General features: G+C 43.8%; 1 protein-coding gene across 2 annotated transcripts in view; it reads left to right on the top strand.

Annotated features, from left to right (window-relative positions):
• Positions 1-14,445, top strand: part of ASTN1 (astrotactin 1) — a 316,153-nt gene that overhangs the window by 280,148 nt on the left and 21,560 nt on the right. For both annotated transcript variants that reach the window (XM_065877622.1, XM_065877613.1), the window contains exon 17: positions 5,281-5,549. In XM_065877622.1, coding sequence (XP_065733694.1) covers positions 5,281-5,549 — 269 coding nt within the window. The remainder of the gene's footprint in view (positions 1-5,280; positions 5,550-14,445) is intronic.

Below are 14,445 nucleotides of genomic sequence, written 5' to 3'. Positions count from 1 at the left end.
CTGCGGTTTGGGACACGTTGAGTTTGAGGTGCCTATTGAACATTCAGATGGATTTCCAAGCAAGCGTATTAAGTTCTGTTATACTTGGGGAAGCAATCCCAGCTAGAAATGTAGCTTTGGCTGTCGTCAGATAACGTTTTCTTTTCTTTCTACTTGATTGCTCGAAGCTTTGGTAAGGGGCTAGAGACTATTTACAGATGCGTTGGCTTTATTCTTTATGTTTGACTTGTTTTTAAAATTTAAATCTATGGTCATGACTTACTATATTCACTCCCCTTTTCCCTCCAAAAAAAAAAGTATGTATCCATGGATATATAGATAGACATAGATAGAAAGAGATATGGAAATGGATATATACACCTAAACCAGGGAAAGGAGTTTCAAATATGAAGAAGACACAATCCCTGCCCCCAGAGCACCCGTTATCTCCTATTGAGGTGTAGAGAGAAGTGGCCGGGTCACGCCCTATCCACTTGTCCCTGATTATGAATCCATCGTATTATATTTTGGTCAGATCTCAGAAAGTGTGTCTCATGGCAGGTCTAGGTGTTCAATTTAAGGCCATCCAGAGCGACCTGACCCTCTCTGTTTACAGACATAACTAAACACCGTAAGAGGCTGATTTGACCCTGGGTGCATGGGTGGAAATGTGAATTCGGGTAACTTCAGGATTTCTGGTGTGAACAGGAGTAGACTGGGGTGGGGGGAGTGGGAGTGGGGGTAGGTCATGGAAATCAGGGTGTCCGTGGCCTTCAGGATGCAGTTCACTATGGCTGTGCTTCATTTACCCCACGTCAAGCTTTCTTTGCTGTGGGTCCTAAGCTGTCTCCAAAAGCTGGGATCTGACAAGTTTGCATTTGATTTTTTTTTTTTTGGCTGCCTAATGAACTGCCTCTGTAGTTCTAGCTGTGATGTCATTAGCATCTCATTGCCTTGGGCACCGACTCAGGAGAGAGATTCTTAAGCAGTCCCAGAATCCTACAGGAATGGTACCAATTTACTTCATAACAACTAATTCACCTTCATGACCTGTCAGTTTCCAGCAGCAGAGCATACCCTGCATGAGGATGGTCAGTCACTTTTGTCATCTGTCATCCTCCTATGCTCCTGAGTCTAGGTGGGTCAATATGTACATGCCTCAGGCCACAAGCACATCCACAAAGAGATTTTGAACACTGAGGATGCCAATAATCTCATAGCACAGTATTCTATTGGGGAAATTCATCCACTGTGTGCTGTAGGATACAGATTTAGCCTAAAGCAAATGGCATTTATTTATAGCAAACTGTATTTGCAGAATGCTTTGCAGTTTTGGGGTTGTTAACGACATTCCAGGTTGGCTGTTCTTCTACTTGTAAGAAAGCTTAAGTGTGATGAGGACCCCACAGCCTCCCCTGAGAGCAATAGGGTGAATTTTGCAAACGGGGCTGAGTGGGGGGGAGCACACTCGGGTATTCTTGGTCAGAAGTTACCTTTGTCAGTTATATTCTTTTAAGACCTTAATTGTAGCTTATTTTTGTCCAGAAACTGTGTATTTGTTGAAATAGAATATTCATTTTATTAAGAAACAAGATAGTGTCTCAAATTACTAGAGCATTTCTACCCAGGATCTAGAGGGCAGAAGAGAGATGAAGTAAGAAAGGACTGTCATTGGAGTGGACATAGAAGAAGGTGGCCATTGAACCATAAGGAAATAAGGCAGAGACTCTTCCCTCCACTCTCCACACACAGACCTCGCCACCACCCACTCCAACACTGAGCTGGGGTTTAAAAGCAAATGTCAAAGCTCAGACTCGCCTGAAGCTTTTAGGTTTGAACTCTTTCACTCCCCACAGACACGTTGGTTATTGGTACTCTCTTTGGGCAAAGGGAGATTTATCTGGGCTTTCACCACTGGACTCCATCATTTTAAGGAGTATTTCCCGATCGTATCTTTAATGGCGCATGGAAAATGCATTTTCTTTTTGAAAAATCTCTCTCATAGACACACATCTATTCTTCGCTGGAGCCTGAATAGATGGCTTTGGGGAGTTAGCCGCTCATTACTTCTGTGTAAATCTCGCTCCTCTCTAGACAGTTCCATCCTGCATGATGAGGGGACCAGAGGGGCAATTTGTCTTGGCCTCCAGCAGGGCCTGCTCTGTATGGGCCTGAATATTATCAGGAGAAGGAAAATACAATTCTGATGAAAACAAGAGTTTGGTGGCCTCTCACCATCTTCCTCTGTAAACCCCTTCCTGTGCTTCTCTACGTCCTAATCTTACACCAATCCAGGGCTGACAGATACTGAAGGGGATTAGTTGCATCTTGATTTTAATTGGGAAAGCCAGAAGACGGAAGCAAGGGGAGCAGCCCCTCAAATGTTTACAGCGATTACAAGCCTTAATGATGCAGCGCTGGAGGGCAGGGAGGCTGTCACTCAGCTCGACTGCGTTTGGGGTTGCAGTGCCCTCTCGTGGCCCAATTTGTCTGTCAGATGGTGCACCCTAAGTGATGAATGGGCAGGGGTTATATGTCTTATATACGGATATGTATGTAGGGTGTGGGGGTAGTTTCTGGGTGTTTGGGGAGTGAAAGTGAGAAAAAAGAAATCTGGTGGCATATTATTTCCCCCTTTAAGTAAACTATACTCCATGTGAAGGATATGGAGGGGGATATATATATGTATATATATATATACATATATATATATATTTTTTTTTTCTTCCCCCCGGTACGCAGGCCTCTCACTGTTGTGGCCTCTCCCGTTGCGGAGCACAGGCTCCGGACGCGCAGGCTCAGCGCCCATGGCTCACAGGCCCAGCCGCTCCATGGCATGTGGGATCTTCCCGGACCGGGGTACGAACCCGTGTCCCCTGCATCAGCAGGCGGACTCTCAACCACTGCGCCACCAGGGAAGCCTCTGGAGGGGGATTTTTATTTTCCCTTTAGAGTTTTATTTTCCCTTCCTTGTGTCTCTCACAATTATGTCTCTCACTCTGTATTTTTCTCCTTAGGATAAGTTTTATGGATTTGTTTTATTCAGCTTTTTATTATTTGATTGAAAGGAAATTGTACCATGACTTTTTTTTTTTTTTTAAAGTAGCCAGGTGTTATTTTTCCGTAAGTTTATTTTCTGTGGTACCACAGTGGCCACACCGGATTGATCACGCCTTTTCTTTCCTCTCACAGAAGTCATTTTAGAGCTGATATCACCATCTCGTGGTCATTTCATAGAAATGCTTCTCGCAGCCTCTTTGTTGAATACTTTCTCAACCAGGAGGTTGAGATGACATGTGGATGGATAATGAAATGCTTGTGAGGGTCAGGAGGGCCAGCAAGAGACCCTCCAGCTCCCCGGCAAGGCTTGCACAGTGAGATGTTTTAAATCTTATCTTGAAAAGAAGCATGGTCTCTTTACTGATTTTTTTTTTTTTTCATTTCCTTTCTCAATGAACGAGGGCCTGTTTTTCTGGAAATCACATCATAGTTGCAAAGCTCTCACCCCACCCCTACTTATCACAGCCCAGTTCATACAGCCTGTTGAAGAAGATTGGAGGCCTGGCCAGGGGCTGGGTGAGGAGAGTCCTGCCAGGTCGTGGCCGCTTCACGAACCCTCCCAGTGGGGTTCACTGAGTTTCATGAGCCTGAATGTCAATCAAGATGTACACATGGCTTGGAGTTGACTCTGGGGCTAGCTGGTGTGGGCTTCTGGACTTCCTATTGGAGGCCATCATTCTTGGTTTTGGTGTGTGCTGTCATGCAGTTCCCTTATAACCTAGCAAGGGCTTGAGCTCAATCTTTGATCCGTTATTAAACAAAAGGCACGTGTGAAATTATATTCCATATTTATAGTTTCTAAGTGAGCCTTTGCCTTTGCACACAGAAGGAATCTGGTGTCAATGGAGCTGCTGGTAAAAATGTCTCATCTGCACAGTGATGATGCTCATGTGGGAAACAACAGTGCTGAAATACCCCTGGACACTTCCAAACGGTCTTACATTACATCGCGAACAAGGGGAGAATAACAGTGCTCCCTGAGCCCCATCACAGGGAACTCTGCTATGAAGTCATATCTCACAATTACCTTCTGGAACCACTTTGCAAATCCTTCCAACCAGTTTCCCCAAAGATCTGGTCCCTCAAGCTCGGCACTCTTGATGAGCCTGAGAACCAGAAGGAACATTCTGTGTCTGCCTGTTGTTTCCAAAAGCCCAGCCATCTCCCTGAAATTGTTTCATGTTCGGGCATACAACTGTGCACAAAGGACCAGGGATCTCCTAAGGAACCCAGAGCTTTTTGTTAGCAGATTCTACTTCCATCTTTCTTTAGACTTAATAAATTAAATGAAAAATTAGGAAGGCTTGGAAGAGAAATGTCAAGCAATGCTTTCTTCCATAGGGAAGAACTCTTCTGGTAGGCATTTCCAATGTTTGTCACCAAAAATAAATCAAGAGCTTCCCCAAATACCTTTTACTCATCAGTCAAGGGCAATGTGGACCCATCTTTCAGGCTTTGTAGTGCAAATCTTTTTGAAAAAGTCCAACTTCCTTCTGTATCTTTAATACATTGATTAATAATGAAGCAGAGAAGTCCTGTTATTCCCTCTGACTTAACGGCTTTAGGATCAGACAAGACTGGATTTAAATTTCAGATCTCACTATATACTAGCTGTGTGGTCTTGAGGCTCTTGGCCTCACTTTCCTCATCTATAAAATGGGTGTGATGATAGAACTCATGCAGAGAGTTGTTATAGGGGTTAAGGGAGATCTTTAACAGATCTCACTTTCACTGTACAGACTTGATAAATCTTACTGATAGTTACGATTAAAACTATGATGATGGTGCTCCAACATGCACTAGCCATTGTGTTTTGTGCTCTAAAAATAGTTGGCTATTTATAACCAATGCTAGAGGTAGGTATTATTAATATCTTCATTTTTGGGTGAAGAAAATGATTCATAGAATAGTCACTGCTATTATTGTTTATATTATTGATGACAGCCATAAATCCTGCACAGATACAGCAGAAGCATCCATCTGAAAGGATCCGTGGGGCTGATGATTCTCAGAAAGGAAGAAAACCCGGTCTCACATTTGGAAGGGTCATTTCCAGCTGTGTGGGTTTCTGGGAGGATGGGCTCCCCACATTGAGTGGGATAACAGCATCACATTCTTACCCCCTCAGAGTCATTTTCTGACCTCTCAAGGACTTGAGTCTAGCACTCAGGGGCCACGAGGCCATGCAAGTCCCTGCTCTTTCACCTCCCTCACTGTTCCTTTTTATTTTGTGTCTGCCAGGCAACTCCCCATCCGACGAGTCAGAGGAGCGGGAAAGAGACCCCAAGGTGCTGACATTCCCAGAATACATTGCCAGCTTGTCAGAGTCTGGCACCAAGCGCATGGCGGCTGGAGTCCGCATGGAGTGCCAGAGCAAGGGACGGTGCCCCTCGTCCTGCCCCCTGTGTCATGTGACATCCAGCCCTGACACCCCTGCCGAGCCAGTTCTGCTGGAGGTGACCAGAGCAGCCCCCATCTATGAACTGGTCACCAACAACCAGACACAGAGGGTAAGAGGCCTGGGACATGGGGTTCAAGGTGGCATCAGCAGCAACAAAGGGTTTTCCAAATGGCCTGAGGGGGTGACAGGGTCAGCTGAGCTCAACGCTACAATATGGAGAGTGAGACTTTTTATTTAACTACTCCAGCCACCTAATTTGCTTATATTTGCATTTTTGCATATTAAATCAAATCAATGCATCTGCAACACCCATGGTGGTGACTCGGGAGTCACCGCTTGGCATTTGTACAGGTCTTTGAGCAACAAGGGCTGGAAGGAGGAAGGGAGATAAGGAGGCATAGCAATCACAGTCACCAAAGCTTTGTTCAGAAAGCCTCAGGGGGTGGTCGTCGGAGGGGACTCAGCAGTACCACGCCCTTGTTGGCCCGGCAGGTGGGCCAGCTCCCCTAACTGATCCAGGACTGGGTCAGCTAGGCTAGAAGGAGCACATTAGGTGCAGATCCCCAAGGGAAGGGTCTGCCCACCTTAGTCTGGAGGGGGTTGGTTTTCTGCCCATCACTCTGACTCTTAAGAACAAAACTCCACGTCCATGCAGATCTTTCTGCCTTATATTATGCAGCTGGGTCATGACATTTCCCAGCCACTCCTCTTTTTCCTCTGCCCCTCCCTTTCCCAAGGTGCTAGCAGGAAATGAATGGACCCAAAAGGGTAAGCTAAATAAATGCAGCAGAGGCAGTGACTTACCTCATTTCCTAGCTCTCTGATCTTCTCAAGGACGTTAAGAACAGAGCGGGTCAAAACACAGACAACAACGACAACAATGACAAAAATAGAAAACACAAAAGCTCAGGGTGGGGGACTTCTGAGACTAGGCAAAGCCACTTTGGGGAAAAGATATAGTAGAGTCACAGCAGTGAGCTGCTTGCCTGCCTGAGAGGTGTGTCTCTCCAGGTGGGGTGATAATTGCTTTCTCTTTTCTCTTTCAAGGGACACCTGGTGCGTCACAGTTTGTTTCATAGGTGATGCTCAAACCGACAGGAGGGATTTTGCATGTGTGTGTGTTTCTCTCGCCTCTCTGCCTCTGCTACAGATACCTCATTGAGTGTTTGAAAATAAGGTTTTTCACAGGAACAAAAAAGATAAATTGTTCCTTTGGCCTGCAAATTTCTCTTCACTCTGATAGAAGTGACTATGGGAAGAGAAGTGGGAGAGAAGAGACCACTGGAGGTGGGCTTGAAAGGACGATGAGAAGGAGGGGCTTGTGTCACCATGGAAACCCCAAAACTGCAGTGCTTTTAATCCAATGCCCAGCCCTCCCCTTACATGTCCCACTCTGTCTTCTGTGAGCACCCAAGGCTGCTTCTCTGAGCACCCCAGGAGCTCCTGTGCACTTGCCTGGGAGCAGCAGAATCAGGGAGCTCACGCATAGAACCATCCTATGGGACAGGGCATGCGAAGCTGCAGACAGGGAAGAGCTTGGCGGGAGAGGGGGGCCTGGAGCCCCTGCTTCCTGTCAGGCCAGTACCAGCAGAATGAGGAAGCTGAAGATGTTTTGTCTTTAGCAACGCCCCTTTCTGGATCCCCTGCTTGCCAGAATTTAGCCCCTCTCTGTCTCCCTGCACTGGTCTTAGGAGAGTGGTTGAGAGATACCTCCCATCTGGCCGTATTTTGAACCTTTAATTTCTAAACACATAGAAAGGTGGCCTGAGCAGGAGTTTGGTCACCACATCTTCTCTCTTCTTCCTTAGACATTGCCTGTGTCCACCATTCCCTCCACTCCTCTGCTTTTCTTTCTAATTGTGCCCTTTCTACGAAGGAATAGAGATGAGGAGTGATGAAGCAAAGGACCAGTGGAGGGGAGCTAAGTCCTGGCATTAGGAACTCGCTGTGTTCCTATCCCTACCTGTCTGGCAGATCTTCAGGCCAGTTTTCCAACCTCTTGGCCTCACTGTCTTCCTTCTGTCGGACTAAATAATCTCCAGTGCCATATTTCAGTCTAGTCTGTGACTGCAATTTAGAAACAAGTAGATCAAACCGTATGACAAACCAGGTGTGTCAAACCCAACAAACTTGAAGTCACCACCTTCCACCCTAAACTATACCCGCTTGTGCTTCCACTTCAGTGAACGGCATTCTTTTCTACCAAGTTGCCCAAACTGGAGACCAAGGATGCTGCCTAGACTTTTCTTGTCCCTAGCATCTAATCCATCATCTAGGGCCACAAATATCTCAAATCCGTCCTCTTTTTATTACACCCCCTGTCACAGCCTAACTATTTCAGTCATCTGTTGTAATATCAAGCCACCATCTTCTTTGTTACAGTAGCCTTCTTACTGGTTTCCCTGTATGAGTCATCTAACTAATTAGCCTTAAGGCTAATACGAACTCCTGATCATACAGCAGCAAGGTAATTCAGTGGCTCTGCAGAATCTGTTGAATAAATCTGAAGTCCTTAGCACCTCCTTACAAGGGCAGTTCACTCTCCGATTTTGTCTTCGCTTACATGGTTAGTCTGTACCCACTCTATACTGTATGCTTTACCCGCCAAAATTTAACTCCTTGTACCTCCTTAAACAAAACGCATTTTCTCCCATGCATCTGACCCTTCAGACTTGCAACTCTCTCTCCCGGAAGTGCCTTTTCCCACATTACTGCCACTGGCAAACTCTTAACTGTTACTTCCAAGTTTCAGCTCAAACGTGACTCTCCCTTACACTCCCAGGCCGACCCGCTGTTCCTTCATGTCGCTCCCACTGTATGTGTGCATACATCTCTTAAAGCATGCACCACCTACTCTCCTAGGGTTTATATAGTTGTTCACTCTCCTCTAGACTGTGAGAAACTTTCTCTTCTATGGAATCCCAGTGCCCAGCAGTGGTCACACATAGTTGGCATTCTGCAGAATGAATGAACGAAGTAATGAATAAATGGACAGATGAATGGATAGATGAACTTGGCTTGAAAGTTCAGCTCCTTGGACTTCCCTGGTGGCGCAGTGGTTAAGAATCCGCCTGCCAATGCAGGGGACATGGGTTTTGAGCCCTGGACTGGGAAGATCCCCCATGCCTCGGAGCAACTAAGCCTGTGCTCCACAACTACTGAACCTGCGCTCTAGAGCCCACAAGCCACAACTACTGAGCCCGTGTGCCACAGCTACTGAAATCTGTGTGCCTAGAGCCTGTGCTCCACAACAAGAGAAGCCACCGTGGTAAGAAGCCCACGCACAGCAAGGAAGAGTAGCCCCCGCTCGCCACAACTAGAGAAAACCTACGCGCAGCAATGAAGACCCAATGCAGCCAAAAATAAAAATAAATAAAAGAAATAAATTTATATATTAATAAAAAGTTCAGCTGCTTTCCTTAGAGAAAAATAATAAAAATTGGAAAATTCGATTTCTTTTCTGGAATCAGGATTAAATCTAATAACAAACAAGGATTCCTGTGGAATGCCTGGCACATTGTAGGTACTAAGAAAAATGTAGTTTTCCTTTCTCTTCCTTTCCCAAAGCGTTCCTTCTTGATTCCTCTCTTGTACCCTCATCCTACCTACACAGTTACCTCTCGCCCAGGATTTAGAGAGTAGGAACTCTCAGCGAATGGTCTGAAACGGCATTTAGAATGTTTGTCATCATATGTATTGTCATCAATAACTTTGGAAGGAAAATCTGATCAGGTTGCTCCCCTGTTTGAAACACTTTGATGGTTTCCTGTTGCTCTTAGAATGTGACACCCACCCCCACATGGTGTCCTAAGGACTTTGTAATCAGCCTGCCACCCTTTCACTTTCTTAGCATCTCTTTGCCCCTGCCCCCGCTCTGTCTCTTATAGCAAGATGAACTTTTTCTTAGTTGATTTTAGAAGTCAAGTTTCTTGCAGGCTAAAGTCTTCTTAATATTGGTTTTTCTACCTGGAATACTTCCCCAAGCTTTGTGACCGGATTACTCTTGACCTATCCCTCCAAGCTCATGGAGGCCTTCCCAAACTCCTCCGTGAGATTGGCCCCCTCCTTGTCCCTTCTGCCACCATTTCACCCTTTTCTGGAGCCCTTATCACAGTTCTGGTTATTTATATAACTTTTGTTTGTTTATTATTTAGCTGTAAGACTTAATGCAAGCAGGGGCCGTATATATCTTACGCACTGTATCCTTAATGCTTAGGACAGGAAATCGTTCCTACAGGTACTTAGCCAATAATAGTTGATTGAAGACTGTAGGGCAGCAGCCATGATGTCTTCTTTATTCTGCTCATCTCAAAGGATGTCTGTTTTCCTAGTTAAAGAAAATGCACCTTTTGATTTGAATTTGGTTTAGTCAGGTAAAGCATGAAGTGAGCACCTACTGTGAACTGGTATTCATCCTGGGAGCTGGTGGATATGGTGTTAATCAAGAGAGCTTGATGTTTCCATCAAGCCTGAGATGTAAAATCCGTCCTGTTACCCATTTACTAACCTGTGGCCATGAGCAAGTTACCTAACCTTTTGGACTCTAAGTGTCCTCCACTGTGAATCATGGTAGCTGTCTAACATGGACCTCAAATTAAAGTGTTACTGAGCCAAACTCGGGTCTGCTCACCCACGCACAGTAAAGCCAATCTACTGACACCAGATTGTGGTGAAGGAAAATGCAGCGTTTATTGTAAAGGTGCCAATACAAGGAGGACAGGTGGCTTGTGCTCTAAAACCCCAAACTCCCCAAAGGCTTTCAGGAAAACAGTTTTAAAGCCCAGGTGAGGGAGAGGGCTTGCAGGGTGTGTGATCAACTTGTGCACAGTTCTCTGATTGCTTGGTGGTGTGGTAACAGGCCGGTGTCGCAGGGGTTAACATTATCAGTCCTTAGGCTCCAGGAGGCCTGAGGGCTACTTGCTCATGGACATCAAGTAGTTAACATCTTCCATTTGCTGGGGGGGTTTCACATCTGTAAAACAACTCAGGAAATGTGCATCAGATACTACTATCTAGGCACTTCAGAGAGGAGCTAAAGCAGAGGTATGGGGGAAGGGTCTGCCCCCAGAAGGCTCCATAGGGTCTGCTCCCTTACAAAAGTGTTAGCATTTAAAGGGCTTTGTCTCCTTAGGTAGGTTTATTCCTAGGTATTTTATTCTTTTTGTTGCAATGGTAAATGAGAGTGTTTCCTTAATTTCTCTTTCAGATTTTTCATCATTAGTGTATAGGAATGCAAGAGATTTCTGTGCATTAATTTTATATCCTGCTACTTTACCAAATTCATTGACTAGCTCTAGTAGTTTTCTGGTAACATCTTTGGGATTCTCTATGTACAGTATCATATCATGTGCAAACAGTGACAGTTTTACTTCTTCTTTTCTGATTTGGATTCTTTTTATTTCTTTTTCTTCTCTGATTGCTGCGGTTAAACTTACAAAACTATGTTGAATACTAGTGGTGAGAGTGTGCAAACTTTTCTTGTTCCTGATCTTAGTAGAAATGGATTCAGTTTTTCACCACTGAGAATGATGTTGGCTGTGGGTTTGTCATATACGGCCTTTATTATGCTGAGGTAAGTTCCCTCTATGCCTACTTTCTGGAGAGTTTTTAACCATACATGGGTGTTGAATTTTGTCAAAAGCTTTTTCTGCAACTATTGAGATGATCATATGTTTTTTCTCCTTCAATTTGTTAATATGGTGTATCACATTGATTGATTTGAGTATATTGAAGAATCCTTGCTTTCCTGAGATAAACCCCACTTGATCATGGTGTATGATCCTTTTAATGTGCTGTTGGATTCTGTTTGCTAGTATTTTGTTGAGGATTTTTGCATCTACGTTCATCAGTGATATTGGTCTGTAGTTTTCTTTTTTTGTGACATCTTTGTCTGGTTTTGGTATCAAGGTGATGGTGGCCTTGTAGAATGATTTTTGGGAGTCTTCTTCCCTCTGCTATATTTTGGAAGAGTATGAGAAGGATGGATGTTTGCTCTTCTCTAAATGTTTGATAGAATTTGACTGTGAATCCGTCTGCTCCTGGGCTTTTGTTTGTTGGAGGATTTTTCATCACAGTTTCAACTTCAGTGCTTGTGATTGGTTTGTTTATATTTTCTATTTCTTCCTAGTTCAGTCTCGGGAAGTTGTGCTTTTCTAAGAATTTGTCCATTTCTTCCAGGTTGTCCATTTTTATTGGCATATAGTTGCTTGTAGTAATCTCTCCTGAGCCTTTGTATTTCTGCTGTGTCAGTTGTTACTTCTCCTTTGACAAAAGACCTATATGCGGAAAACTGTAAGACACTGATGATGGAAATTAAAGATGATACAAACAGATGGAGAGATATACCATGTTCTTGGATTGGAAGAATCAACATTGTGAAAATGACTATACTACCCAAAGCAATCTGCAGATTCAGTGCAATCCCTATCGAACTACCAGTGGCATTTTTCATAGAACTAGAACAAAAAAATTTCACAATTTATATGGAAACACAAAAGACCCCGAAGAGCCAAAGCAATCTTGAGAAAGAAAAATGGAGCTGGAGGAATCAGGCTCCCTGACTTCAGACTATACTACAAAGCTACAGTAATCAAGACAGTATGATACTGGCACAAAAACAGAAATATAGATCAATGGAACAGGATAGAAAGCCCTAGATAAACCCACATACATATGGTCACCTTATCTTTGATAAAAGAGGCAAGAGTATACAATGGAGAAAAGACAGCCTCTTCAATAAATGGTGCTGGGAAAACTGGACAGCTATGTGAAAAAGAATGAAATTAGGACACTCCCTAACACCATACACAAAAATAAACTCAAAATGGATTAAAGACCTAAATGTAAGGTCAGACACTATAAAACTCTTAGAGGAAAACATAGGCAGAACACTCTATGACATAACATCATAGCAAGATTCTTTTTGACCCACCTCCTAGAGAAATGGAAAGAATAACAAAAATAAACAAATGGGACCTAATGAAACGTCAAAGCTTTTGCACAGCAAAGGAAGCCATAAATGAGACAAAAAGACAACCCTCAGAATGGGAGAAAATATTTGCAAATGAAGCAACTGACAAAGGATTAATCTCCACAATTTATAAGCAGCTCATGCAGCTCAATAACAAAATAACAAACAACCCAATCCAAAAATGGGCAGAAGACCTAAGCAGACATTTCTCCACAGAAGATATACAGATTGCCAATAAACACATGAAAGGACGCTCAACATCACTAATCATTAGCGAAATGCAAATCAAAACTCTGATGAGGTATCATCTCACACCAGTCAGAATGGCCATCATAAAAACATCTACAAACAATAAATGCTGGAGAGGGTGTGGAGAAAAGGGAACCCTCCTGCACTGCTGGTGGGAATGTAAATTGATACAGCCACTATGGAGAACAGTATGGAGGTTCCTTAAAAAACTAAAAATAGAACTACCGTACGACCCAGCAATCCCACTACTGGGCATATACCCTGAGAAAGCCATAATTCAAAAAGAGTCATGTACCACAGCGTTCATTGCAGCTCTATTTACAATAGCCAAGACATGGAAGCAACCTAAGTGTCCATTGACAGATGAATGGATAAAGAAGATGTGACACATGTATGCAATGGAGTATTACTCAGCCATAAAAAGAAAACGAGATTGAGTTATTTGTAGCGAGGTGGATGGACCTAGAGTCTGTCATACAGAGTGAAGTTAAGTCAGAAAGAGAAAAACAAATACTGTATGCTAACAAATATATATGGAATCTAAAATAAAAATTGGTTCTGATGAACCTAGGGCCAGGACAGGAATAAAGATGCAGACATAGAGAATGGACTTGAGGACATGGGGAGGGGGAAGGGTAAGCTGGGATGAAGTGAGAGAGTGGCATGGACATATATACACTACCAAATGTAAAATAGATAGCTAGTGGGAAGCCACCACATAGCACAGGGAGATCAGCTCGGTGCTTTGTGACCACATAGAGGGGTGGTATAGGGAGGGTGGGAGGGAGATGCAAGAGGGAGGTGATATGGGGATATATGTATACGTATAGCTGATTCACTTTGTTATCCAGCAGAAACTAACACACCATTGTAAAGCAATTATACTCCAATAAAGATGTTTAAAAAAAAATAGGGAAAAAAATAAATTAAGGGCTTTGTAAATTCTAAAGCTCTACACAAATCATAGTGATAACAGAGAATCCCTGCTCCCTTGAGGCTCCCAATCCAAGGAGGGGGGTCAGTATGAACTTTATGTCATCTCTTCTAACCTGGGATGGATGGGACATAGGATACTGGCTTTGGACTTGAACATGTTGTATTTTGTAGGATTATCTCTTCTTTTTCTTATCTTCTTCTCTTTTTTTCTTTCTTTTAATTGTTTGGCCTAAAACTTTCCAGGATAGCTGTTTCATTTCTCTAATGTATCCATTATGTTTGGGTGTGGTGAGGATGAAACAGAGGGAAGAGAATCAAAGGAAAAGCAGAGGCTGCAGAGGTTGAGTTGACCTGGAGAGAAATCCCTGAGCTTGCCCTGCAGCTGTCTCAGGCTCTCCCCCACCCTGGGCTGGGGTTGAGGCAGCAGGGCCTCACACAGGGCTCAGTGCCTGTCAGGACCCAGCTCCTCACCAGGGACTTGCCCCTCTCATAAGTTCTGTTCCCTCAGTGATCTAATTTTATCTTGTTGTCCTTTAATTGAATAGTGAATATCTGCTGTGAAACCACTGTATGTAAAGACTTACTCTAGGTTCTATGTTATTAACAAGCTTCCACACAAGACGCAACCCTGTCATTCAAAGACAATAACAATTGCTGTTATTTATTGATGACCGACATGTACTATTTATATGCAGCTAATGTGTGCATAGCATAGGCACGATGCCATGCCCTTTGGCATGTATTTATTCATCTAGCTGTCACAACATCCTTATAAGGAAAGTGCTGTCTTTATCCCACTTTACCATCCAGGAGCCTGAGTTTATGTAATTTGCCCAAGGTCACATGGCAG

The sequence above is a fragment of the Phocoena phocoena genome, chromosome 1 (assembly GCF_963924675.1).
Source record: "Phocoena phocoena chromosome 1, mPhoPho1.1, whole genome shotgun sequence".
Classification (NCBI taxonomy): domain Eukaryota; kingdom Metazoa; phylum Chordata; class Mammalia; order Artiodactyla; family Phocoenidae; genus Phocoena; species Phocoena phocoena.
The sequence above is the reverse complement of the archived record's forward strand: the minus strand, read 5'-3'. Positions and strand labels throughout refer to the sequence as shown.